At 43.7% G+C, this 27,939-nt stretch overlaps 1 protein-coding gene across 4 annotated transcripts; it reads right to left on the bottom strand.

The window, feature by feature from the left end:
* Positions 1 to 2,465: 2,465 nt before the first annotated feature.
* marco (macrophage receptor with collagenous structure) lies at positions 2,466 to 27,102 on the bottom strand. Of its 4 annotated transcripts, none has more exons than XM_075478896.1 (13): positions 26,984 to 27,102; positions 24,136 to 24,234; positions 23,877 to 24,031; positions 21,778 to 21,895; positions 17,591 to 17,653; positions 15,851 to 15,928; positions 10,248 to 10,322; positions 9,106 to 9,150; positions 7,312 to 7,383; positions 6,540 to 6,575; positions 6,206 to 6,259; positions 5,245 to 5,409; positions 2,466 to 3,641 (listed from the first exon to the last, which is right to left on the bottom strand). In XM_075478896.1, exons 1-13 carry the CDS (start codon positions 27,066 to 27,068, stop codon positions 3,511 to 3,513), a joined length of 1,176 nt encoding a protein of 391 aa, XP_075335011.1. In that variant the 5' UTR covers positions 27,069 to 27,102; the 3' UTR covers positions 2,466 to 3,510. The 4 variants fall into 4 exon arrangements, with proteins under 4 accessions (XP_075335011.1, XP_075335012.1, XP_075335013.1 ...); XM_075478897.1 differs by having other exon boundaries at positions 10,248 to 10,319; XM_075478898.1 differs by having other exon boundaries at positions 15,857 to 15,928.
* Positions 27,103 to 27,939: the final 837 nt, after the last annotated feature.

Genomic DNA, 27,939 nt, shown 5'->3' with positions numbered 1-27,939 from the left:
GTCCAATCCTGAAGTAACAAATGCATGGACTAGTTTTTCTGCATCACTCTGAGACAAGATGTTCAGACAAGACAATCAAACTAATTAGATGGAATCTAATTAGTTTGATTGTATTATGATTTTATTACAATGAATTGGATTGTAATTGACTTTAAATGAGTTGTATATTTGACGTACCCTAAGATGATATGATCGTTATGTGCTGCTATATTCATAAAACTAAATTGAATTAAAATGGATACCTCTCATAGTGCATCTTTTGCATGGGATCATTGTCCTGACTCAATGACTGCAAGGTGCCCAGGTGCTGTGGCTGCAGAACCAGCCCAGATCATCAGCCCTCCACCACCGTGCTTGACAGCTGGTGTGAGGTGTTTGTGCTGATATGCTGTGTTTGGTTTCCTCCAAACGTGCTGCGGTGCATTCTGAGCAAACATCTCCACTTTGGTCTGCTCTGTCCAAAAGACATTGTTCCAGATTGGGAATTTATGTAAAAAAAACCTGAAAACAGTCACTTTACCAAATCAGAAGACACGCAAAACAAAAGCAAGAATTCAGAAGAAGGAAGCTTCTCTTCTAGATTTTTGTCTGCACAATTCAACATTTAGATTTTGGGACTAAATCTGTGACAGAAAGAAAGAGAGAGGCTGTAAAGTGTCCTAATGGCACATGAATATCTTCCTTAATGTCTGAGCTGCTCAGAGTCTGCAGCAGCACTGAGGTGATTCCAACAGGTGAACAGGACAGCGAGGGCACCCTCATTACCCCTCACAGTTTCTGTTGCCCACTTCTCCTCTTCTTCATGCTTCTTTCGTGCCTATGATTTATTTATCCAGTGTATCTCATTTACAAGCAGTTGTCTTGGGGCCAGAGAGCAGGCCTGGGTTACCTGGGGTTTATTGGGCTAATGAACAGTGGGGCGAGACCCCCTCATGTTTATTTACAAGCTTCCACCCAGAGCATGGGACCTCAGGAGGAATGGACAGACCAAGCTTCTGAATGATAATGAGACTTTTATAGTTTTATTACGCCCTCCCTGCTCCTGTGTTTAAGGCATCCCTCTGCATATGAAGACAGGGATGAAGGGAAGAATGGGAGGCATGCCACTTACAGGCAGACATGATGGCCGTGTGACTGTCCCCAGAGGGGAAAGGTATGCAGACAGATAGACGGTGAATCAAATTCTTCCTCGCCTTATGTGGAAGGGAGCACTCCAGTCGTGTGATGCCTTGTCGTGATGGTCAATCCATTTACAGCAGCTCATGTTTCAGTTAAGAATTTCTTCTTAATGTTTGATCTCATCTGCCTCCACTGACATCCAGATTTCAAAGGATTCAAAATGCTGTTGCCAAAGTCAAACATGAAAAAACAGTCCCATGTGAGGTTTAAATCCAAGTTTCCTGTAAAAGTTCCACAACTTATTGCACCACCTTCCTTTGGAGACAAAGATTGCACAAAACTGTGCACTGAAAGTAAAAATCAAACCATGATGGAGCTGATCGAGTCAGTTTAGAGCCAAGCCTCAGTGTGAAGATAAAAAAAGAAGAAAAAGGTGATTCAGATCTATTTTAACTTTGAAAGAGACAGTCACTAAGAGTCTTTCTTTAAAATAATTTTACATTCAGACTTGTGCTCCTCCATCTTACCTCCACCTTTTTCGAATAGGTGGAAAGTGACTTTGACTTAAAGTAGAAGTTTTTTTTTTTTTAAACCTGGACCTTATTTCTGGCATAAAATACCTTCATCTACTCACCGATAACAGTTTGGTGAAAGTCGGCGTCCTTCGGAAGATATTTATTAATATATTTGATATATATTTGATATATCACTGGAGATCGGCTTATATTCATATAACGGAGAGAACAGGGCAGAGACAAATACAGCCTCGAAATAAGGCTTTATCTGTCTTTATTTCACCAATACTTTAAGACCAATGAATGAATGAACGCGTACTATTGTTAGCTCAGAGCTGCCCTGTTGTTGTTATTGGGGGCTATTGGGGGGCTTATCGGGGGCTTTCTACACATAACAACAACACGGCAGCTATGAGCTAACATTGCAATAGTGACAATACTACGTTTTCCCTTGTGGACCAACGTGGCTATTACACAATTTGCTGTGTGACTGGGTTGAATGTGCATGATAATGACTGAATGGGATTTCACTTGCCAGGGAACTCAACATTTGTTTGTACAGTATGTTCCTGCGGGTGTCTGGGAAACTGTGACTGAGCCAGCTGTGTCAAAAATCCTCCCTCAGCTCCTCTCATGTCCTTGAATGCAACCTCCTCATCCTCACTGACCTCTGTGAAATCATCTATTATGACGTGTGATGGACTAAGGTGACAAAGTGCATATTGCTGGAGGACAAAGAGGCCAAATGGAAGAAGAGGAGGGCTGCTGGAGGCAAAGCGACAGAGCATCATCAAGACCAAACAGGTAGACTAACCAGCAGAGACAGAAAGGTTGGATCATCTTATTCCACTTTTATTAGCGCCAGACTTTGAGCTTTACAGCACACTTTCATTTAAAGTACGGCATGTGATAACATGAAGAAATGAGCTGAATTAAACTCATATGCATGTGTGTGTGTGTATGGGCAGTGCATACAGTGAGTGGTAGCGCCAGCATGTTTCCTCTGCTATACTGAGGAGACAGTAGCTCTGAAAAGTGTCTGATTGTATCTGTATGTACACAGCAGCAGAAGAACAACCCAGAGGCAGTCCTGCCTCGTTAACCCATTACAGTCTAAGGTCCAGTCTTAATAACCGTAGCCATGGAAGTATTTTCCACTGGGAATTATGATGATCTAATATTTGAACAGAATACTAACATTGTACTTGAGAAAGTTTACAGATGATTCTACAGTTTTGATCCCTCTGCATCACTCACATTTTGGCTTTTCAAAACCTAAACCCCTAAACTAGTAAACTTAGTATTAAAGCTCTCACATAAATGGAGCTGAGTAAAAAGTATCTTATCTCTCCTTGAAACAGTGAAGTGGATAAAACTTAAAATACCTGAGAAAGATTTAGCCACTAACAGCTGCAGCAGATAAAATCCATGTGGATCACAGACAAGGAAGAATTTCAAAATAAAACCATGTTAGTCAACATTTCTGAACTTGTGTTAAATCTAAGGAAGTCATTTTGAAATCTCATCATTCCTTCTCATGCAAACAGACTGATCAACTACATAAGAATACAATGAGTGAGCAGCATTCTCTCACCCATAATTGATGCAACAGAAATGAAGTTGAACAGGTTTTTTAGGTCACAGAAGTATCAGTCCGTTCACTGACTATTCTCTGCTGCAGTCTCCTAAAAAGGGTCCTGGGTTGTTTAATCACTGCCACTGGGACTGGTGCGGTGGCTACCTTAGGTACAATACTGCAGTGCAGAACTGGCCATATTTTGTGTGTATATACATGTGTTTTTCAAATGTTCACTGTGTGTTTATCAAACCAAACTGTGTAGAGCAGCTGACATCCAGCTGTTCTTCCATTTCCAGCCTAGATACACTGCACCCCGGCGTCTTCATCGTGGTTGCAGTTGTGAATACCAACTCCATTGTGTGGACAGTCAAAGATATCGGACTCTGTTCCTGTGCATCGCATCTCATCCAGCCATATCTTACCAGATCCTACAGAGAGACAGCAGTATAACACAGATCACACCTTTTAAAGATTTGTTTCTTTGATCAAATAAAAACATGAAAATCTGTGCTGAAAAATTCCATCTCACCTTATAAAGACCAGTGTTGTATAGTAACGAAGTAAAAATACTTCACTACTGTACTTAAGTATATTTTGGAATACTTTGTACTTTCCTCGAGTTTAAATTTTTTTGACAACTTTAACTTTTACTTCACTATATTTCCGAACTTAATTGCATACTTTTACTCCAATACATTTTCATTGTTCGGTTTAGTTACTCGTTACAAAAAAAAAGAGTGAGAGAGAGAGAAAAAAAACGCAACAGTGTTTTGACCCCATGCATGTTATGCCTGCCCAAAGACGTGGAAATTCTATCTTACAGAAACTCCCCTTTTTTAGGTTTTAAGGTAGTTTTACAAAAAAGGTCTTCCTCTTCAGATGCCAGATAAGCTGCAGTTCCCTCCCAATTCTTTTTTTCTTTTGTATAATGACTATAGGAGGTGCTGTGTGTGCACCTCCTATAGCTTGTGAAGTACAGTAATGTAACAGCTTTTTTTCTTGGTGATGTTGGCCGCATTTTCTGTATTTTCTGTTCTGAGTTATTTTATTTATTTTTTAGAAAGGTTTACAAAAGGGGTTTCAAACTGGACTCCCTCTTCAGATGCCAGATAAGCTTCAGTTTTCTCCTATTTTTTTCTTTATTCTTTTTATTCTGCTTTTTTCTTGTTGTTTATAATGATGGCAATAACAGTAGCAGTCTCTTTTGTTTCATTTTTTTCTTAATGGTGTAATGTACGCCTCATTTTCAGCACTGACCTTACTTGAAGAAGAAAAACTTAAAGGTTCACAAAGTTTGTATTTTCTGTCTAAACCTGGTCTAAATTTTGCCTGCACTTGGTTGTGTGTAGATTTTAAGTGCATTTGACCTTCAAAGTTTACCCAAAATATTAAAAATGTCATTCAAACTGCATTTGCCTTGTTTACTTTTTACTTATACTTTACATTACATTACTTAAGTACATTTATTTTTACAGTAATTCTCATACTTAAGTACAAGACGTTTCAGATACTTTAAGACTTTAACTCAAGTAACATTTCAGTCAGTGACTTGGACTTTTACCAAAGTCATATTTTGGAGGGGTACCTATACTTTTACTTGAGTGTGAGATTTCAGTACTTTATACAACACTAATAAAGACAAATAAATCAAAACAAATTTTCTACCTGCAGTCATCACAACCTTATTTCAAGTATGGCATTAATGGATGTATCAATTATTGGTCGTATTAACTAGCAGAGGAGGGATTTTAAGATTTTTCATGGTTCAAATGACCTAAAATGGGATAAGCTCCACATCCTCCACACCCAACCCTGAATGGGATTAAGTGGGAATGGAAGTTAGACGGATGGATAGTTATCAAAGCTGGACCCTCTAAAAATATCTGCTGAATGTAGGAAACTTATATGATAGAGGAATGTTGGCATTTATAAAAACCTTTGAAAATAACATCCAAAGTGGGTTAGTTTACTTGAAAAGTTCAGGGAAAACATATGATGCTCCGACCTCTGACAGGGAAGCAGGTTTCTTACCTGGGGTGGCAGTGAAGGTGGAAACTATGGACTGGAAGCCCAGCATCTTACAGATCACCTTCCCGTCCGTAATGCCAAAGCTGTCATCACAAATGGTGCCCCAGACGTTTTGGTACTTAACTTCTACTCGCCCACGGCTTTTTCCAGGAACGAGACGCACTTTCACTGGGGAGGCACAGAGTTATAGATGATGAGGTTCAGAGCCATTAGAACGTGGAATGAAACAGCCAGTGAACCAAAACATTATGACCACTCAGATAGAATGTAATGCACTGCCTATCAGCACGCTGGATCCTATGCTTCTTATAGTCAACATGAAACACATGGAGCACATCTGAAACAGCAAGGCCCTGAGGTGTTACAGGTCAGCAGTGGTGTGTCCCCACCGGCAGTGGTCCAACGAGAGGTCAACTATAAACGTTGTGTTGGAGGAGGAGCCTGAAAGAGTTTGATCTGCAGCAGCTCCACCTCCAGAAGCCACGGGCTGCCGTAGAGTCCATGTCTTCACATGTCAGAGCTGCTCTGCTGGAGGAGCCGACAGCACGTTTGGCAGCCGTTTATCAGATGAATCCTGTCCCACTATATAAACTTATTCAGAAGATGCCACAGCGGATATGTGCTGTAATCAGAGCTGAAGGTGCTCCAACAGAATATGAGAACACATTATCTTTAATATCGAGCAGTTTTTATTTAGCATATATCTGACCAAACAGCAACTGAAAATCTCTGTTTGGTTTTCGTCTGTTGAGAGAAAAAGATGAAGCAGAATCAGTGTAATGATATCACACCCCCACCATACTCACGGGACTGTTGGGATCCTCCAGCATGACAAACCCACATTAACACATGATGTGCCACCACACGCTGCGACAAAGCTCATTCAAATGCTTCTTTGAGATCAGGTTGTTCTCTTTCTTTTTAGCACCTCAGTACCTTGTGAATGATAAATGTGCACACTTACACTCCACCCCTTGCTCTCCCTGATCTCCTTTAGCACCCGGCGGTCCAGGAGGACCTGTGGAGGAGAAAAGACCAAACCGAGTCTGTTCCAGCCCATCTGACAGTCACACAGAGCACCTCCTCCTTAATCTATCACTATCACAGGTCATTGATGTAACCATGAGATAAAATACAATAAAATGGATGAATCAGACTAAATGTAAATGCAAACATACAGTATATAATATGTCACTAAATCATAACAAAAGATCATTTGATCATTTGATTTGTTTTTTCTCCTGGGACTTAACATGATTAAAACGTGGCGTGGACACAGATTTACTGTATGCGCTCACCTTGAGTTCCATTGAAACCTTGAGGTCCTCTTGCACCTGTTGACAGGACAAGAAAAGGAAATGTTCAGATAAAATGATCTGATGTTACAGATTCTTTGTTCATCTCACTGACGGGTCGGAGAAGTGGCAACTCATCCTAATTGCTGACAGCTGTTTAAGGTCTCCATTCTGAGAGGAGATGGGAAGAAGTCACATCTGAACCTCATACAACAGTTATATGCGTCAGACTCCAGGGTTTGGACAGTGATACATATGAAGACCATCAATCTGCTGATAACATAAAATCAAATGTTGCATTTTCCATCCAAACCCACAACTTAACGTGTGCATACCATATTCTGTCATTTTAAAGCTCATTGAATCATTAAAACACAAAATGTGTATTATTCTGAGCTATGACTCATCAAATCTCCAGAACATCTGATTCTGAAAACTAGTATTAATGGACTCTCCAAGGAAATTAAGATTCCTTGAAACATCTGATTATCATTGACGAGGCTTTTTCACCCAGAAACTTGGTCTCATTCTCTTTGGGACTTGGAGATAATAGACATTCATGTAGCCGTAGCTCTGTGATTATAATCCTCCATCAGGTGGCTGTGAGGCCTTTAGGACATGATTAATATGAACTTCTTTACCAATAAAACAAAAGGACATCAGTGCACTCAGACACAAAATCCATTCATGCCGTTTGTTATAGTTATTATTCTGTGTGATACTGAATGAAGAAAAAGTGCTGGCCCCTTAGATTGCAACACATTATGCTGCTGACCTGTAAGTCCTTGTGGACCCAGAAATCCAGGTTCTCCTTTTTGTCCTTTGAGTCCAGAAACTCCAGGATCTCCTGCACAACAAATCAACAACAGTGCATCATGTATCTGACCCACACATGTATTAATATAACCACACACACGGCAGTTGTTGTAACTTATTCCCGAGCACCACTCCTCTCTGCTTCTCTGTAAGGGCAGAGAGGCAGCAGAAAGACTGCAGAGCCGCTTATAATCCTGGAAATGTCACCTGGAGGAGACCTAACTGTCAGCTTCTGTCTGGATTATCTTCCAGGACACCCTTTTAACGGCAGGTTAAGATACCAAGATATCTGGACAGCTCAGAACCACTGCTGCCTTCACCCCCCCGCCCCTTTTTCAGCTCCCACCTTCGGCCCGGGCTCGTGTTCCTTCTTCTTGCTGTTGCTGTCACTTGTAACATTGCTACACCTATCAATGCTCCCTTCTTCTGAAGTTTGTCGACCACAGCACGGGTGTTCCCAACACTTGGTTACGGCACTCCATGTGGGCCGTACCACTCCCTGCTGCCACGTGCTGGACCGTCTCAGAATCCTCTGCACGGCCTCCACCTGTCCTGTCTTTTGTGGACTCTGCTCTGTTCAGACCAGCCTTTTCTAAACTCTGATAGGACTTCTCCATATCATCCACTTCTTCAATCTGTCGGTGGTACACACACTGCAGAAGCTTATCCTTCCATGATGGTTCCTCCTCTTCCTTCCTACAGATTTGTGTTCCTGATCTTACGGGCTTCAGTGACAGTTGTGTCTATTCATAGCTTGTGTTTAGCTCCTGTGCTTTGCTTCAGATTCCCCTCTGGATTCCACTATCGAGCCCTGCGCCTGACAGGAGCTCCCATGTTGGACATGGGCAGGTTATTAACCATTAGTTGGATGGATCTTCGGCCGGAAAAGGGTGGAATGCTCTCTCCGGGTCGGGAATGAGATCCTTCCCCAAGTGGAGGAGTTCAAGTATCTTGGGGTCTTGTTCACGAGTGAGGGACGAATGGAGCAGGAGATTGACAGACGGATCAGTGCGGCGTCTGCAGTGATGCGGGCTCTGCACCGGCCCGTCGTGGTGAAGAAGGAGCTGAGCCAGAAGGCCAAGCTCTCGATTTACCGGTCAATCTATGTTCCTACCCTCACCTATGGTCACGAGCTGTGGGTAGTGACCGAAAGAATGAGATCGCGAATACAAGCGGCCGAAATGAGTTTCCTCCGCAGGGTGTCTGGGCTCTCCCTTAGAGATAGGGTGAGAAGCTCGGTCATCCGGGAGGGGCTCGGAGTAGAACCGCTGCTCCTCCGCATCCAGAGGAGTCAGATGAGGTGGCTCGGGCATCTGGTGAGAATGCCTCCTGGACGCCTCCCTGGTGAGGTGTTCCGGGCCCGTCCCAATGGGAGGAGGCCCCGGGGAAGACCCAGGACACGTTGGAGAGACTATGTCTTTCGGCTGGCCTGGGAACGCCTCGGGGTCCCCCCAGAAGAGCTGGAGGAAGTGGCCGGGGACAGGGACGTCTGGGTCTCTTTGCTTAAGCTGCTGCCCCCGTGACCCGATCCCCGGACCAGCGGAAGATAATGGATGGATGGATGGATGGATGGATGGATGGATGGAGCTGCCCCACTCGGGCAATCTCATAGATATCTGATATATGCTCTATTTGATTTATTTATTACATTTTGGATTTCAGTAAATAGATTTGTCTTCCTGTAACAAAAAACTTTCCCTCTGAGGAAGACTGGAGTATTTCATTTTTACCAACATACAAACATTTTTGTTACCTCCATGGTCAGAGAGCCCCGTGTCACCTTTCTCTCCGCGCTGGCCTGTAATCAGGACACAAACAGTTGGAAGTACACATTAAAACTCAAGTGGCCTCATTTGAGAAAGACTGGAGCTTTCATAGTGAAATAGGTGCACACAAACTGAAATATCCTCGTGTGTAAAACCGTGTGTGCACCTGTTTCTGTCCATCTTTTACACTGAACATCTCAGGGAAGATGAAACGGAGTACATGAAGATAACCTAAACTGGCTCAAAGGTTCGTCAGTGTGCTCTCTCAACACACACACACTCTCTGCCAAGTCATCCAGTAGCAAGATCTGCCGTTGTTTAGGAAGAAGACCCCGTCATGGTTAAAAAACCACAGCCAGGATTTTTCATTTCTTTGAGGTGGGGTTGTGTGTTGTACTCATTCACATTTCTTTGTTTCTTTAGTCAGAAACTGGGACTGAAAATCAGCCCATAAAGACTAAAACACACTATGAGTCAGCTCACTGAAAGCATTTCAGGACTGTTGCTCTGCTCTAATAAAACCTGATTTTATAGCCACAGCCTCATCTGACAAAATCACAGTTAAAGCAGCTCAAAGACAGCGTCTGTGCAGTGAATTCAGCTGGACTCACATGGACCAGGATCTCCCACAGAGGAGGTTGGAGGCAGCAGGATGTCTGGAAGGTTGTCTTACAGACTATAGCATTGTGATGTCAGCCATACTTCAGTCAATGACCTGAATTTTTCCATAAATATATATATGTATGTATATGTAAATGATAAAAGATGATGCCAGGTGGGTTTGTTTTAAGACTTTTTGATGGAAAATGAATAAAATAATGGTAATTTGATGTTGACAGAATCTGTAGAAGAGTTTACAGCTTCACCTGAGTTTGTAACTGTTTTGTACGTGCACGCAGTACGTGCACGCAGTTCGTACATTGGGCACTTGGACCTTTCTGTAACAGCAAAGGACTTGATGTGTGAGTAGAGCAGAAAGCTCCCTAATAGATTATTGAGAAAATAGATTGTGGAAGATTAAAAACTTTAAATCCACATAAAAGAAAACTCATTAAATCTCAGCTTTTCCATCATTTCTTTGTTTTCACGTAGTCAGGTCTGGTCAGAAGATGGTGCAGTGAACCCTTACCTGAGGCCCCAGGATCCCCCTTCTCTCCCTTTGCACCTGAGGGTCCTTGATTCCCTGGTGGACCACTGGGACCTGCTGTGGTGCACACACACACACACACACACACACACACACACACACACACACACACACACACACACACACACACACATGTTTGTACAACATAAATGCAAACCTTTGTCTCATGCATGTCAGCAATAATACTAATGGTGAGAGAGGTTGAAAGAGGAAGAGAAACTCAAATGTTCCGTTCCTTTCACAACATGTTGGAGACTTTTTTCCATCCCAGAGCTCAATAAGTTTCCATTCTTGAGGAACATGATGTGAAACCAGGGAGGGTGATGTTATTATCTCAGTACATACAATTTACTGAGTCTTACAGAATACTCCTTAGAAGAGTTCATCCATCAAACATTATGATGGACATTATAATCTCAGAATCCTATTTAATGTATAATATAAATGCTTCCTGTCATGACAAACAACAGGTGTTGGTGATGGATTTGTGTACAATATAAAGGGTTATAAGGGACTGATTTGATCATGTAAAGATGAGAACGATAGAATGATGACTTTTACTCTGAAAATAAAGGGCTGCTTCCTGTTACCTGACAGCCCAAATGAACAACCCCAGGAGACATGGAGCCTTGTGTCAGTCCCCTCAGGAGAGAGGTCCAGAGGTCCTCTCAGTGCTCCTCCTTCAGCTCTGATTATTGTGGCCTACAGGCAGCCACCAACTCTCTCTCACGCAGCTACAGGCACCGTCTTTATAACAACTTGTTGCTGTCCTTTCAGAGTTAGTGTGGGTGCTGACATTCATCTGAACACACAACAGAACGACCAGAGGAACCTGCTTTAAAGTTCCCCTCTGCCCCACCAAAATCTGTTTTAACCTTGTTCACTTATTTGTACATACAGCCCTGATAATTATTATATGGTCTCCACAATATGAGAAAAGCAGAAAGCTGTGGAGTGGACATGTGGGCAGGGCAGCACATTTTCATTGAGCCACATTCTCTGAATGAGGAAGTTGGATCTGAGTCAGACACTGAGGCCATCGGAAGTTTATTCTTTTGAGGCAAAAACCTCAAATGTACAATTTTCAAGAAGTAAACACACCCAGAGCATCTCAACCACAGCTGTGTAATGCTAAATAAATGATGATGTAGCATATATAGCACCACCACTCCACTGTCAAAAGAGGTGGACTATCCCTTTAAGCTGCCCTCCCTTTTCCTGTTTAAACAATCCTTTAACAAACTTGAACGGGTCCCTGTAAAACGCAGTCCTTACATATTCTTTCTTCTTTCTCTTTTTCCTTAGACATTCAGCCCTTCTGAGTATTCCTAGCCTGCTTCTCAATTCTTCCTGCAAAACATTAATTCCCTTCCTCTTTTCTGTAGCTATTTCCCACTGCTTTCTTAAATTTCTTCTTTCCTTAACCAATTTCTCCATCTCTTTTTGCCGTCTGGACTTAACTAAATGTACTCTTTCAACCCTCTTTCTATCTTGCACCCCAAATCTTTCTACACCACAGGAGTAAATTATATCTCCCATCTTCTCTAGCCTATCGCTTGCATTTCCTCCTAACCTACCTAATATTATTGACAAATCTTTATTGACTGCCTCCTATTCTTTGTTACTATTTGCCCTAGGCCACTGAACTCTAGCTTTCTGCTCCATATTTCTCTCTATAACTGGCCTGTTCACCTCAGTATCAGCTGCAGCCCTTCTTAGAACCTCCTCCTCCCCTCCATAGCTGTGTTATTGATGTCCTTATTGTATTATTGAGCTCCCCATGAGCTGTCACCTTACCGTGGTGGGAGGGTTTGCGTGCCCCAATGAGTCTGGGAGCTATGTTGTCTGGGGCTTCAAGCCCCTGGTAGGGTCACCCATGGCAAACAGATCCTAGATGAGGGACCAGACAAAGAAAAGCTCATAAAAACCCCTATGATGATAAAGAAGATTGGACACCGTGTTCCTTCGCCCGGACGCGGGTCACCGGGGCCTCCCCCTGGAGCCAGGCCCAGGGGTGGGGCCCGCCGGCGAGCGCCTGGTGGCCGGGTCTGTGCACGTGGGGCTCGGTCGGGCACAGCCCGAAGAAACGACACGGGTCCCCCTTCCGATAGGCTCACCTCCCGTGGGAGGGGCCATGGGGGTCGGGTGCAGTGTGAGCTGGGCGGCAGCCGAAGGCAGGGACCTTGGCGGTCTGATCCTCGGCTACTGAAGCTGGCTCTTGGGATGTGGAACGTCACCTCTCTGCTGGGGAAGGAGCCTGAGCTGGTGCGCGAGGCTGAGCGGTTCCGGCTAGATATAGTCGGACTCACCTCGACGCATGGCTTGGGCCCGCGGTGAGAGGCGTAGAGCAGGTGTGGGCATACTTATTGCCCCCCGGCTGTGCGCCTGTACATTGGGGTTTACCCCGGTAGACGAGAGAGTAGCCTCCCTCCACCTTAGGGTGGGGGGACGGGTCCTGACTGTTGTTTGTGCTTATGCACCGAATGGCAGTTCAGAGTACTTTTTGGAGTCCCTGGAGGAGGCACTGGAGAGTGCTCCTCCGGGAGACTCCCTCGTCCTGCTGGGGGACTTCAATGCTCACGTGGGCAATGACAGTGAGACCTGGAGGGGCGTGATTGGGAGGAACGGCCCCCCCAATCTGAATCAGAGTGGTGTTTTGTTGTTGGACTTCTGTGCTCGTCACGGACTGTCCATAACGAACACCATGTTCAGGCATAAGGGTGTCCATATGTGCACTTGGCACCAGGACACCCTAGGCCGCAGCTCGATGATCGACTTTGTGGTTGTATCGTCGGACTTGCGGCCGTATGTCCTGGACACTCGGGTGAAGAGAGGGGCGGAGCTGTCAACTGATCACCACCTGGTGGTGAGTTGGCTTCGCTGGTGGGGGAGGAAGCCGGTCAGACCTGGCAGGCCCAAACGTATTGTGAGGGTCTGTTGGGAACGGCTGGCGGAATCCCCTGTAAGGAGGAGTTTCAACTCCCACCTCCGGCAGAGCTTCAACCATGTCCCGGGGGAGGTGGGGGACATTGAGCCCGAATGGGCCATGTTCCGTGCCTCCATTGTTGAGGCGGCCGACCGGAGCTGTGGCCGTAAGGTGGTCGGTGCCTGTCGTGGCGGCAATTCCCGAACCCGCTGGTGGACCCCAGTGGTGAGGGAAGCCGTCAAGCTGAAAAAGGAGTCCTATCGGGCATTTTTGGCCAGTGGGACTCTGGAAGCAGCTGATGGGTACCGACAGGCCAAGCGGAACGCAGCCTCGGCGGTTGCTGAGGCAAAAACTCGGGCTTGGGAGGAGTTCGGGGAGGCCATGGAGAACGACTTCCGGACGGCCTCTAGGAGTTTCTGGTCCACCATCCGGCGGCTCAGGGGAGAAAAGTGGTGCACCGTCAACACCGTGTATGGTGAGGGCGGGGCTCTGCTGACTTCAACTAGGGACGTCGTGAGTCGGTGGGGGGAATACTTCGAGGGCCTCCTCAATCCTACCGACACGCCTTCCGATGAGGAAGCAGAGTTGGGGAGCTCGGACGTGGGACCTCCCATCTCTGGGGCTGAGGTCGCCGAGGTGGTCAAAAAACTCCTCGGTGGCAAGGCCCCGGGGGTGGATGAGGTCCGTCCTGAGTTCCTCAAGGCTCTGGATGTTGTGGGGCTGTCTTGGTTGACACGCCTCTGCAGCATCGCGTGGACATCGGGGGCAGTGCCTCTGGACTGGCAGATCGGGGTGGTGGTCCCCCTCTTTAAAAAGGGGGACCGGAGAGTGTGTTCCAACTATAGGGGGATCACACTCCTCAGCCTCCCTGGTAAGTTCTTTTCGGGGGTACTGGAGAGGAGGATCCGCCGGATAGTCGAATCTCGGATTCAGGAGGTGCAGTGTGGTTTTCGTCCTAGCCGTGAAACAGTGGACCAGCTCTATACCCTCCGCAGGATCCTGGAGGGAGCATGGGAGTTCGCCCAACCGGTCTACATGTGTTTTGTGAACTTGGAGAAGGCGTTCGACCGTGTCCCTCGGGGACTCTTGTGGGGGGTGCTCCGGGAGTATGGAGTGCCGGACCCCTTGATATGGGCTGTTTGGTCTCTGTATGACCGGTGTCAGAGTTTGGTCCGCATTGCCGGCAGTAAGTCGGACATGTTTCCTGTGAGGGTTGGACTCCGTCAGGGCTGCCCTTTGTCACCGATTCTGTTCATAATTTTTATGGACAGAATTTCTAGGCGCAGCCAGGGCGTTGAGGGGGTCTGGTTTGGCAACCTCAGAATCGGGTCTCTGCTTTTTGCGGACGATGTGGTTCTGTTGGCGTCATCGGGCCGTGACCTTCAGCTCTCACTGGAGCGGTTCGCAGCCGAGTGTGAAGCGGCTGGGATGAGAATCAGCACCTCCAAATCTGAGACCATAGTCTTCGGCCGGAAAAGGGTGGAATGCTCTCTCCGGGTCGGGAATGAGATCCTTCCCCAAGTGGAGGAGTTCAAGTATCTCGGGGTCTTGTTCACGAGTGAGGGACGAATGGAGCAGGAGATTGACAGGCGGATCGGTGCGGCGTCTGCAGTGATGCGGGCTCTGCACCGGCCCGTCGTGGTGAAGAAGGAGCTGAGCCAGAAGGCGAAGCTCTCGATTTACCGGTCAATCTATGTTCCTACCCTCACCTATGGTCACGAGCTGTGGGTAGTGACCGAAAGAACGAGATTGCGAATACAAGCGGCCGAAATGAGTTTCCTCCGCAGGGTGTCTGGGCTCTCCCTTAGAGATAGGGTGAGAAGCTCGGTCATCCGGGAGGGGCTCGGAGTAGAACCGCTGCTCCTCCGCATCCAGAGGAGTCAGATGAGGTGGCTCGGGCATCTGGTTAGGATGCCTCCTGGACGCCTCCCCGGTGAGGTGTTCCGGGCCCGTCCCACTGGGAGGAGGCCCCGGGGAAGACCCAGGACACGTTGGAGAGACTATGTCTCTCGGCTGGCCTGGGAACGCCTCGGGGTCCCCCCAGAAGAGCTGGAGGAAGTGGCCGGGGACAGGGACGTCTGGGTTTCTCTGCTCAAGCTGCTGCCCCCGCGACCCGATCCCCGGACCAGCGGAAGATAATGGATGGATGGATGGATGGATGGATGGATGGATGGATGGATGGATTGTATTATTGAAACGTGCACTTTCATGGGAAGTTCTCACTCAAACTTGTCAAAGAAACATATTCAGTCCGAATTAGTTGGAAACATTTCTGAATATGAAACTTTCTCATACAAGTTTACGTGTTTTCTCTGTTCTTCAGTTCACAAGTGTGACTTTTTTGTTTTACAAGTGAAGTTTCAGAGCTCAGATTCTCAAATCAAATCTACATGCTCTTAAAACTGACCCATATTTACCTTTATAAGCACCAAAGCTGTGGTCTTTGCCTGAGGCAGACGCAGGTCTAAAAGGCTCTGACAGACTTTCTTGTTTTTCATTTAGTTTATGATTCATCTGAGTTAGTGCAAACCCTTTTTGGCTGTATACACGTTCTTTAATTTACTCCAGTTTATTTTTTCCACACGTGATGTAGTGCAGCCTTGAAAACAACAGCAAGTAAAATGTGACACATGATTATAATGAAACTCATTAACTTCACCAGCACCTGGCCCTCCTTGTTGTCCTTTGGGTCCCATTTCACCCTTTGGTCCTGGAGGTCCAACAACCCCGTTATCACCTGAAAAAAGAGAAGTCGTGCTGATTCTGGTACACAGTGGTAGTTAGCTGGTTAGTGGCAGCCCAGGACTGAGGGCCAGCTGACCACATCTGTGTGTTTCCATATAATTACATTAAATAAATTCATGCTTCACTCTCTCACTTCTCTGTTTCTGCTCTCTTTCTCCCTCTTTCTCCCTTTTATTACATCATTTGAGCACTGAACTGAATTAAAGTTATTATCCTGTTTCTTTCTCAGTACATTGGATGACGTTTTGGCCCCTCATCTGCAGAATCACTTCTACAGGTGCCTCACCAGGTTGTTGTTGTGCTCCTCCTAACTCATGTGAACTGAGAGTGAGTCCCCGCCTGTCAAACATATCTGTATTATCAAAGATAAGCTTGAGTGAGGCTATAACATTGAGGTTGGAGTGAGGCTATAACACTGAGGTTGGAGTGAGGCTATAAGACAGAGGTTGAAGTGAGGCTATAACACAGAGGTTGGAGTGAGGCTATAACACTGAGGTTTAAGTGAGGCTATAACACTGAGGTTGGAGTGAGGCTATAACACTGAGGTTGGAGTGAGGCTATAACACTGAGGTTGGAGTGAGGCTATAACACTGAGGTTGGAGTGAGGCTATAACACTGAGGTTGGAGTGAGGCTATAACACTGAGGTTGGAGTGAGGCTATAACACTGAGGTTGAAGTGAGGCTATAACGCTGAGGTTGGAGTGAGGCTATAACACTGAGGTTGGAGTGAGGCTATAACACAGAGGTTGGAGTGAGGCTATAACGCTGAGGTTGGAGTGAGGCTATAGCACAGATCCATCCTGACAGCTGTTGTGCTGCTGTCTACGGTCACATTGAAAATAAGTGATTACAGCACACTGCAGGTGATTGGATCATCTGTTTGGTGGCAATATGAGAAGACTCAGGCTGTGTTCGAAACCGCCTACTTCTCCAACTATTCCTACTAGTCATACTTTTTTAAGTTCCCGGATGTACACTAGATGCATACTAGATTCGCCGAAATGTTGAGTATTCATCATGAGGTTACTTGTCACACTCAAACTACCCAAGATGCAACGTAACGTGACGTCGCCCATCACCATTTGAACGGTCAAATTCCGTTAACGGGACGAGAGCAGTCAAAACGGCATAACCAGAAGTGCGTTGCTCACTGCGGCTAGCTTTAGTAGCGCCAAATTTGTGGGAACAAAATTGTAAATAGCCGGTATTTTGTCAGATTTTCAACACCTTGGGGGTCTAAATGACTACTTTCTCACCTGAAAATGTTTCAAATGTTGGTAAAGTTATATATTTACAGAGTTTATAGCTTAAGCGAAATCAGATTTTCAGGCCGTCTGATTTCGGCTCGGGCAGGAGTGAAGTGCACTGTGTGTAAACGCTCTGCATACTGTCAGATCGATTAGTATGCCGTTTTCAAGTATGTAGTATATAGTAGGCAGTTTCGAACACAGCCTAAGTACCCTGCTGTAGCTTCTAAAAGCTTTCAGAAGAGGCTTCTGTTCTGAGAACAGCTGCTTGAGAGCTGTGAGAGTAAATCATCTGGGCAAAGTTGAGCTCTCGCTCTGTAAGACGTCACATTTTTTTTCATTTGCTGCATTTTCTTATTTTCTGACTGGAAATGAATGATTCTTGCTGCAGTGAGTTTGACTCTCACCTTTGTTGCCTCTTTCTCCTGTTGGACCTGGCATTCCATCTGTGCCTGGAGGACCGGGAGGTCCTGAGGACACACACATACATAATGCTATACAGTATGATTGTGTTAGGATCTGTCTGCAGTATGATTGTGTTAGGATCTGTGTGCAGTATGATTGTGTTAGGATCTGTCTGCAGTATGATTGTGTTAGGATCTGTCTATGGTATGATTGTGTTAGGATCTGTCTATAGTATGATTGTGTTAGGATCTGTCTATGGTATGATTGTGTTAGGATCTGTCTGCAGTATGATTGTGTTAGGATCTGTCTACAGTATGATTGTGTTAGGATCTGTCTGCAGTATGATTGTGTTAGGATCTGTCTATAGTATGATTGTGTTAGGATCTGTCTATAGTATGATTGTGTTAGGATCTGTCTACAGTATGATTGTGTTAGGATCTGTCTATGGTATGATTGTGTTAAGATCTGTCTATAGTATGATTGTGTTAAGATCTGTCTATAGCATGATTGTGTTAGGATCTGTCTATAGTATGATTGTGTTAGTATATGTCTATAGTATGATTGTGTTAGGATCTGTCTATAGTATGATTGTGTTAGGATCTGTCTATAGTATGATTGTGTTAGGATCTGTCTATAGTATGATTGTGTTAGGATCTGTCTATAGTATGATTGTGTTAGGATCTGTCTATAGTATGATTGTGTTAGGATCTGTCTATAGTATGATTGTGTTAGGATCTGTCTACAGTATGATTGTGTTAGGATCTGTCTATAGTATGATTGTGTTAGGATCTGTCTGCAGTATGATTGTGTTAGGATCTGTCTATAGTATGATTGTGTTAGGATCTGTCTGCAGTATGATTGTGTTAGGATCTGTCTGCAGTATGATTGTGTTAGGATCTGTCTATAGTATGATTGTGTTAGGATCTGTCTATAGTATGATTGTGTTAGGATCTGTCTACAGTATGATTGTGTTAGGATCTGTCTACAGTATGATTGTGTTAGGATCTGTCTGCAGTATGATTGTGTTAGGATCTGTCTATAGTATGATTGTGTTAGGATCTGTCTATAGTATGATTGTGTTAGGATCTGTCTGCAGTATGATTGTGTTAGGATCTGTCTACAGTATGATTGTGTTAGGATCTGTCTATAGTATGATTGTGTTAGGATCTGTCTATAGTATGATTGTGTTAGGATCTGTCTATAGTATGATTGTGTTAGGATCTGTCTATAGTATGATTGTGTTAGGATCTGTCTATAGTATGATTGTGTTAGGATCTGTCTACAGTATGATTGTGTTAGGATCTGTCTATAGTATGATTGTGTTAGGATCTGTCTATAGTATGATTGTGTTAGGATCTGTCTATAGTATGATTGTGTTAGGATCTGTCTATAGTATGATTGTGTTAGGATCTGTCTATAGTATGATTGTGTTAGGATCTGTCTATAGTATGATTGTGTTAGGATCTGTCTATAGTATGATTGTGTTAGGATCTGTCTATAGTATGATTGTGTTAGGATCTGTCTACAGTATGATTGTGTTAGGATCTGTCTATAGTATGATTGTGTTAGGATCTGTCTATAGTATGATTGTGTTAGGATCTGTCTATAGTATGATTGTGTTAGGATCTGTCTATAGTATGATTGTGTTAGGATCTGTCTATAGTATGATTGTGTTAGGATCCGTCTATAGTATGATTGTGTTAGGATCTGTCTGCAGTATGATTGTGTTAGGATCTGTCTATAGTATGATTGTGTTAGGATCCGTCTATAGTATGATTGTGTTAGGATCTGTCTATAGTATGATTGTGTTAGGATCTGTCTATAGTATGATTGTGTTAGGATCTGTCTGCAGTATGATTGTGTTAGGATCTGTCTATAGTACGATTGTGTTAGGATCTGTCTATAGTATGATTGTGTTAGGATCTGTCTATAGTACGATTGTGTTAGGATCTGTCTATAGTATGATTGTGTTAGGATCTATCTGCAGAATGATTGTGTTAGGATCTGTCTATAGTATGATTGTGTTAGGATCTGTCTATAGTATGATTGTGTTAGGATCTGTCTACAGTACGATTGTGTTAGGATCTGTCTATAGTACGATTGTGTTAGGATCTGTCTATAGTATGATTGTGTTAGGATCTGTCTATAGTATGATTGTGTTAGGATCTGTCTATAGTATGATTGTGTTAGGATCTATCTGCAGTATGATTGTGTTAGGATCTGTCTGCAGTATGATTGTGTTAGGATCTGTCTACAGTATGATTGTGTTAGGATCTGTCTATAGTATGATTGTGTTAGGATCTGTCTGCAGTATGATTGTGTTAGGATCTGTCTATAGTATGATTGTGTTAGGATCTGTCTATAGTATGATTGTGTTAGGATCTGTCTATAGTATGATTGTGTTAGGATCCGTCTATAGTATGATTGTGTTAGGATCCGTCTATAGTATGATTGTGTTAGGATCTGTCTATAGTATGATTGTGTTAGGATCTGTCTGCAGTATGATTGTGTTAGGATCTGTCTATAGTACGATTGTGTTAGGATCTGTCTATAGTATGATTGTGTTAGGATCTGTCTATAGTATGATTGTGTTAGGATCTGTCTATAGTATGATTGTGTTAGGATCTGTCTGCAGTATGATTGTGTTAGGATCTGTCTATAGTACGATTGTGTTAGGATCTGTCTATAGTATGATTGTGTTAGGATCTGTCTATAGTACGATTGTGTTAGGATCTGTCTATAGTATGATTGTGTTAGGATCTATCTGCAGTATGATTGTGTTAGGATCTGTCTATAGTATGATTGTGTTAGGATCTGTCTATAGTATGATTGTGTTAGGATCTGTCTATAGTATGATTGTGTTAGGATCTGTCTATAGTATGATTGTGTTAGGATCCGTCTATAGTATGATTGTGTTAGGATCTGTCTATAGTATGATTGTGTTAGGATCTGTCTATAGTATGATTGTGTTAGGATCTGTCTGCAGTATGATTGTGTTAGGATCTGTCTACAGTACGATTGTGTTAGGATCTGTCTATAGTACGATTGTGTTAGGATCTGTCTATAGTATGATTGTGTTAGGATCTGTCTATAGTACGATTGTGTTAGGATCTGTCTATAGTATGATTGTGTTAGGATCTATCTGCAGTATGATTGTGTTAGGATCTGTCTATAGTATGATTGTGTTAGGATCTGTCTATAGTATGATTGTGTTAGGATCTGTCTATAGTATGATTGTGTTAGGATCTGTCTGCAGTATGATTGTGTTAGGATCTGTCTATAGTATGATTGTGTTAGGATCTGTCTATAGTATGATTGTGTTAGGATCTGTCTATAGTATGATTGTGTTAGGATCTGTCTACAGTACGATTGTGTTAGGATCTGTCTATAGTACGATTGTGTTAGGATCTGTCTATAGTATGATTGTGTTAGGATCTGTCTATAGTATGATTGTGTTAGGATCTGTCTATAGTATGATTGTGTTAGGATCTATCTGCAGTATGATTGTGTTAGGATCTGTCTGCAGTATGATTGTGTTAGGATCTGTCTACAGTATGATTGTGTTAGGATCTGTCTATAGTATGATTGTGTTAGGATCTGTCTGCAGTATGATTGTGTTAGGATCTGTCTATAGTATGATTGTGTTAGGATCTGTCTATAGTATGATTGTGTTAGGATCTGTCTATAGTATGATTGTGTTAGGATCTGTCTGCAGTATGATTGTGTTAGGATCTGTCTGCAGTATGATTGTGTTAGGATCTGTGTGCAGTATGATTGTGTTAGGATCTGTCTATAGTATGATTGTGTTAGGATCTGTCTATAGTATGATTGTGTTAGGATCTGTGTGCAGTATGATTGTGTTAGGATCTGTCTATAGTATGATTGTGTTAGGATCTGTCTATAGTATGATTGTGTTAGGATCTGTCTGCAGTATGATTGTGTTAGGATCTGTGTGCAGTATGATTGTGTTAGGATCTGTCTGCGTCTCCCTGCATCTGTGTTCAGCGTGTCCTCTCCCTACCTGCCACCCATCTCATCACCAGGCTTAGCATGGCCTCTTCTCTGGTGTCCACTCACCGCCGGCTTGTTGTTTGGACTCTTTGTCCCGTCTACAGGACTTTACATACCTTCTGAGGACATCACCTTTAGGCTAAATGTATAAACCCAACACACACAGACACATGTGTACCTGTTTTGAGGCTGATGGCTGTTACTTTGCTCTGCAGGTGGTGGTTGCTGATGTTAAGCAGGGTCAGGTCAGCCCTCAGCCCGTCCAGCTGACCGTCCTCACCACACAGGGTTCTGACCTGTTGTCGTGGGAAGCAACAGAATTATGTAATATTAAAGTAATTATGTTAGTTAAGACCGCATTGAAAGGATGGAAAATAGCAGGAGGATTTTTTAATGAAGCGTTTTTGATGGATGATGGAACAGGATGTGTCTTCTGATCTGAGCTCATAATGAATAATATGTGGCTAACTCACTCATTAAACCCGGATGTTTCCAAAGAGTTTCAGCTCAATGGTGACTTTGAGTCATGGTGTCCTCTTTACAATCATTGTTTAATGCTCTCATCTGTTTTTTATGCCCTCACCTACAAGCTGCCTTAGTTCAGCTCAGTAATCAGACCTTTTTAGTCATTTCAACCAGGCAACCACAGGGAGCATTACACCAAGAAAACACAGGAGATGATGTGGGGAAACTGTTGGAGTAACCCAGACAGTATCTGAATGGTCTCCATCTAACTTGGTTGAGCTTAAAAAAATTCTACAAATAAGACTAAGAGAACTTTTTGGCTGAAACATCAAGCTTTTAGAGTTTTCATGGTCGGTGTTGGAGTTCTTGGAGCAGACAGGCGGGAAGCAGCAATAAAGTTAACTTTATTCTAAATCCAAGGGTTCAACAGTAAAACTCCAGAACAGAACGGCTGAGGGATGTGGCGTAGCTGCCATTAAAGCTCAGCCTGAGCCCTGTACATGCACAGCTGTGCATGCGTGTTTTTAGAGGCTGATGGAGGAGGAGTCTGAGAGCTGTGGCGTACCTGTAAAATCAATGTAATGTTTTTATACCACAGTGTCATGTTTTTAGGAGAGCAGAGGAGAATTTGAAAGGTCCAGGATTTTGGTTTTTATTTTCACAGGAGCAGAACTTATCTCCATGTTAGTGTGAAACAGAACTGAGGAGCTCATTGAGGCTTCATCTGTGAGTCAGAGACGATGACTGTAAGGTTAGAACTGGTGTTTCTGATCAGTAACCCAGCAGGCTGCTGTTGTAATGTTTCCTGTTAGTCATGAGCTCTAAAGCAAAGGTCTGCAGTATTTAAGCATGTTTCATGAGCTTTATCACAGCTTTATCACGATGGGATTCTTTTCATGAATTTAAACCTGAATGTGGATAACTTCAAAGACAGAACCGAGCAAAGCAAGCGGGTCAGAAACAGAGAGCTGATCAGTTATTGCTGACATGGATTAAGCTAACTCTGCATCTGTCTGTTGTTTCTCTGCAGCAGGAACATCCTGATCTTTACGTGCTTGGGTTCAGTTGCTGTATCTGCCACGGTTTTTCTTTATTTGGAACTTTTTCCCTGAAATGAATAAAGGATGCCATCACATTTAAATGTCAGGGTTCGTCTTTTCTAAATGTCATTGTTTCTGTCGAGTTATTTAGTCATTTGTTTTTATGAGGAGTTTCTCTAGATTTGTCTTTTTGTTTGTAGATAACTCTTTGCTGCTCTCTGTTCTGAGTTGGCTTTTGTTTAAGATTTGTTTGTGTTCTTGAATTATTGGTTCCAGGATTTGTTCCATTTGTGTTAATCTTGAGTTGTCTGTCATATTTAGTCTTTGTCACTTTTACTTTAGGTCATTCGACTTGTTTGTCTCAGTTCCGTTTTGTTTCCTGTTCCTTATTCTCACCCGTAGTTTTCCTTAGTTCCCTCTTCTCTGTGTTACCTGCGTTCATTATCCAGCTGCAGTGCAAATGGCACCACTGATGTGGCTCGGCATGTTGGATTATACACAGATGACAAATGAAAAGGCTGGTCTGGTGATAGTGTGGAGAGAAGTTACAGCTGCTCAGATGCTTCCTCTGCACAGACCTTCCACCAGACAAGAATGAAGCAAACTTTTCCTCCGACGAGTCTCATAAACGGGATCATTCTGTGCACAGACACACGATGCTGAGGTGGCTCTCTGCACATGACACAGCGTAACGGACTGAACCGACCCAAAACGAAGCCCACCTGCTACTGCTCTCAGTGAAAAACCCCATGGATTAAAAAAGTAAGACAACCTGACTCTGCAGCACCCACAGCTGGCCCCTCAAAGTCTGGGTTTCCTGGCTGTTGTTGTGGATAAGTGTTGGGAGGTTGTCATCATCCAGAGAAGTTTTATCAGACTTCAGCCTCCCTGGTTGCGGGTCAGCTGGTGAAGACTTCAGCGTGAAAACTGGTTCCAAAAGGAAAAAGAACTCAGAAGTTTCAGTTCACATTTACCAAAAGAGACCTAAGTTTGAGAAATAATCTTAGTTTTCTATCTTTATTCGGTTGCACCTTGATAAATGAGAAAGGCATTCAGAGCAGTCTGTAAGATGATGTAAAGGATTATCAGGTTAAAACACCACTGCCTTCTGGGTCTGGCTGGCTTCAGATCTGAAACACACATGAGAAAACATTAAAACTCCCTCAGTGTGACAGAAATGTGTGTCCATGCAGCTGCAACTCTCAGGAGCTCAGATTCCATCGATGTTAACGAGAAGACAGAACAACCATCAGATAAATTCACTCCAGGGGCAGCGTCACACTTGCAGCCCTCCTCTAATCACTTTGCACACTTGCAGCCCTCCTCTAATCACTTTGCAGGCACTTTTCATTCCCAGCTCACCTCTGCAGGACAGCTTGTGTTGGTTTGTTGACCCCCCCATCTCCTCATCCACTTCCTCTCCTTTCATTGTCCCTCAATCATCTCTTTTATTAGTCTTTAATTGATAGCTGCTTGAACAAGACTTTAAAGGAAATGTTCCCTCTTTTTTACCAAGTGCTGCACAGGGGTAATCAGTGGGTTTCTTGTTGTATTGTCTTGACCTTACTGTAATATCAAGCCACCCTGTGTATGTGGGGACTGTAAGTGGGCTGAACCAACAGGCTCCATGTTGGCTCCATGTGAGTTTCTACACTGTTTGTGCTCAGCTACATGGGCTCCATCAAAGCCAACCGCACTGGTGAACCCAGATGGGCATCAAACAATGGATTAAACCTGTTTTATTTATCACTTCCATTGGTCCACACACACATGTTGTCTGTTGACTTGTACTGGACTGGTGACCTGTCCAAAGGTAAACTGGTTGCTGAGACATGTGAAGGGCTGTGAACCCACCAGTGAGCTGCACTGTAACCCTAACCCTGTTCAGCAGGTGACCTCCTCTGTTTAAAGTTAAAGCTAAAGTTAAAGTCTTTTCAGCTCCTCTTTTAAACCATCCCTTCTTCAGCTGGGATCAGCCGGCAGGGACTGAACAGATGAGAGGGGAAACATCTTCAAGGACCAAGAGAAAGTCCAGTTGAAGCTTTGTTGAAGCTCTTCAGAACCTATTTTTCTGTGTTCTGGGCAGAATTGATCTGAAGCAAATCAGTTTTTAATTAACATAATTTGCCATGTTTTTATGTGCCAGTGTGTCTGCTGAACTGTAGGCATGAACTTTTCCTGTTTACTTATGAATATCCCACAGTTCACACAGCAGTCCTATGATATATATGATATATATATGATATGATATGCACGGCAGTCTTTGTGCTCCTACCAGTTAAAAGTCCAACTAAAACAGTGACCTTCACTGTGGTGTGCTCCCTTTCATTTCAGGGGCTCCTGGTAATCAAGCCTTGGTGTTTCTGAGATAAATCCTGCTGCGTGTGTCACACAGGGAAGGTGAAACATGGCTGCCACCTGCTGGTCATTACTGCCCCTCCATTCCCCCAGGAGGTGGAGGGCCTGAATGTGCTGCCTCCTAAAAAACAGAATGTAAGCAACACAACCTAATAACATGGACCAATTAGGTTTTGGATGGACAAAAACCACATGTGTACATGTTAAAGCACAGGTTAGCTGAGGATTGACATATATTCTGAATTATTTAGCACACATTTAAATTAACTTTAAAGTCTCAAGTTCTAACTCAACTCAAACATCTTTATTTCACAACCAGGAAACCCAATCTGCCTTTCAACAGCTTTCCACTTCCTCTGCCATTTTATTTGTTGTGTTTTACACAATCACACAGATCCCATATATCATCACACAATGTTGACCTGCAAAGCAGAGCCTCATTTTGTTGTGAAACAAATACCTTTTCCATGGAACCACATGACCATCGAGTTATACATCCAAGCCAGTAAGTAACTCATTCATCATTAAACTTTGCTGTCCTGGTGTGTGTTTCTTTATTTGTATCCACGTTCACGTCTAAATAACAGGCATCCATCCTGGTTGGACAAATCATAAGAGTTTATACACTGTTCATGATTCAGTTCTCCCTCCAACTTGTTGTCTTGTTATTTGATGTATCCTCGGGATTCCACCATGTTGAACTTGATGACATGCTTCATAAGTATGTGTAATCGTGTGATTTTATACTGTTTCACTGATTCGTCTGTGATTGTAACTGTAAGAGTGAAGCTATACTTTACCTTAGAAACGTGTGACACAAGCGAGTGAAACTAATAGAATAAATGTATTCTGATATTGACCAAACACAAAAAACAGACCTGAAGTTAAGTGTATGTTTGATCTCTCAGACAAAGCAGTAACTACTCCCGCTGACTGTAAGTGAAACCCACCCGAGTCCAGCTGGAGAGGTAACAACCACAGAGATCAGTTTGAAAAGTCTTCCTTGTCTTAATTGTGTTGTAGGATGCAGAGTTATAGTCTTACATGACTGACTTTTAACCCCCAAAACCCCATAATGACTGTGTCTGCTCCCACACCACCCAAATGAAATACATCGATGAACACACGAAGAGTAAATCACAAAAACTTTTACTCTAACAACATTAAACTGTTAAATGTGGTTCCCTGAAAATCAGATCTCTCCTTTCCAAGTCTCTGTTAGTGAATGAGTTGATCTGTGATCATCATATTGATATATTTTGTCTTACAGAAACCTGGCTGCAGCAGGAGGATCATGTTAGCATTAATGAATCAACTCCCTCTGACTGTTTAAATGTTGACCATGAACCACAGGCAGAGGAGGAGGAGTGGCAGCTCTGCATTTAACTGTGACGAATGTTTTCTGCCAATAATCACTCTCTCATTTCAAGACTCGAAGACCTTCATCAATGTGCAGTTTGAAGGTTTCTGTGTATTTCCTGCTCCCTTTATTTCAAGCGGTCCCCCTTCCTGGGTACTCACCATCAGGCTGCAGGCTGGAGAGCTCGCTCCTGCTCAGGGACATGTCAAACAGCGGGTTGCTGTGGGTTTGGGAGACCCGAGCCATCGTCCTGTCTGCTGATGTCTCCAGAGTCAGATGTCTCTTCACTTCCTCACTCAGCAACTCTTCCCCAGATTGCAACAAAACCTCCCCGAGTCACAAATCACATGGTCACCACTTAAAATAGTGGAAGGAACTATATTTAATTTAAAGCTGAGCGAGGCAAAAAAAATTCTGCAACAAACCTCCCTGTAGTTGCTGCAGGGCAACTAATGAGCACTAACTAACACTAACACTAACACTAACACTAACACTAACTAACACAAACCCTAACCCAACTGCTGAGCACTAACTAACACTAACACTCAGGGCCGCCGATAGGGGGGGACAAACGGGTATTTTATCCCGGGCCCAGGAATGGGGGGGGGGGCCCCAAAAAAAAAAAAAAAAAAAAAGGAATATGCGCATTAGTCCGCAAATATGTCCAAATGTTTCAGGCACGCACACCAATCAGGCTGAATTGATTTGAGAATCATCCCCGGTCAACTGAACGACAGCCAGTGTAACGCGGCTCTGGTTTAACCTTATTTTGTTTAAAATAAGCCAGTATAGACATGGCAACGTGTGAAATTGCCATTTAGATAGAGTTGAATGTAACGAATGGGTTATAAACATGACGTTTTGGGGTAGCCTGTAACTTTCGTTTAGACTGATTTAACTTGACACTCGCCAGATGAATGGGCTCCGCCTTGTTCCCTGAACATTCTCAGAAAGTTCAGCGGACATACACGCGGGTCTGGCGATAAATAAAAGTACCCTTAACATGATTCCCTTGGTCAAGTGAAAAATGGTTGATGAAATGTGCAGTTTATGAGCTCTGAATGAATAAAATAGCGTGAGTTTTATTGTGGTAGAATTTTGAAAGCCATAACTCCAC

The sequence above is a fragment of the Odontesthes bonariensis genome, chromosome 12 (genome assembly GCF_027942865.1).
Source record: "Odontesthes bonariensis isolate fOdoBon6 chromosome 12, fOdoBon6.hap1, whole genome shotgun sequence".
NCBI lineage: Eukaryota > Metazoa > Chordata > Actinopteri > Atheriniformes > Atherinopsidae > Odontesthes > Odontesthes bonariensis.
This window is presented reverse-complemented; position numbering and strand designations above follow the sequence as displayed.

Coding starts and splice junctions, on each gene's coding strand:
- marco (XM_075478896.1), bottom strand. CDS start 27,068: ATGGCTCGGGTCTCCCAAACCCACAGCAACCCGCTGTTTGACATGTCC. Junction 24,032..24,135: donor TGCCTTTCTCATTTATCAAG/GTGCAACCGAAT, acceptor TTTTGGAACCAG/TTTTCACGCTGAAGTCTTCA. Junction 5,410..6,205: donor GGGAGAGCAAGGGGTGGAGT/GTAAGTGTGCAC, acceptor GTGCCTCCCCAG/TGAAAGTGCGTCTCGTTCCT.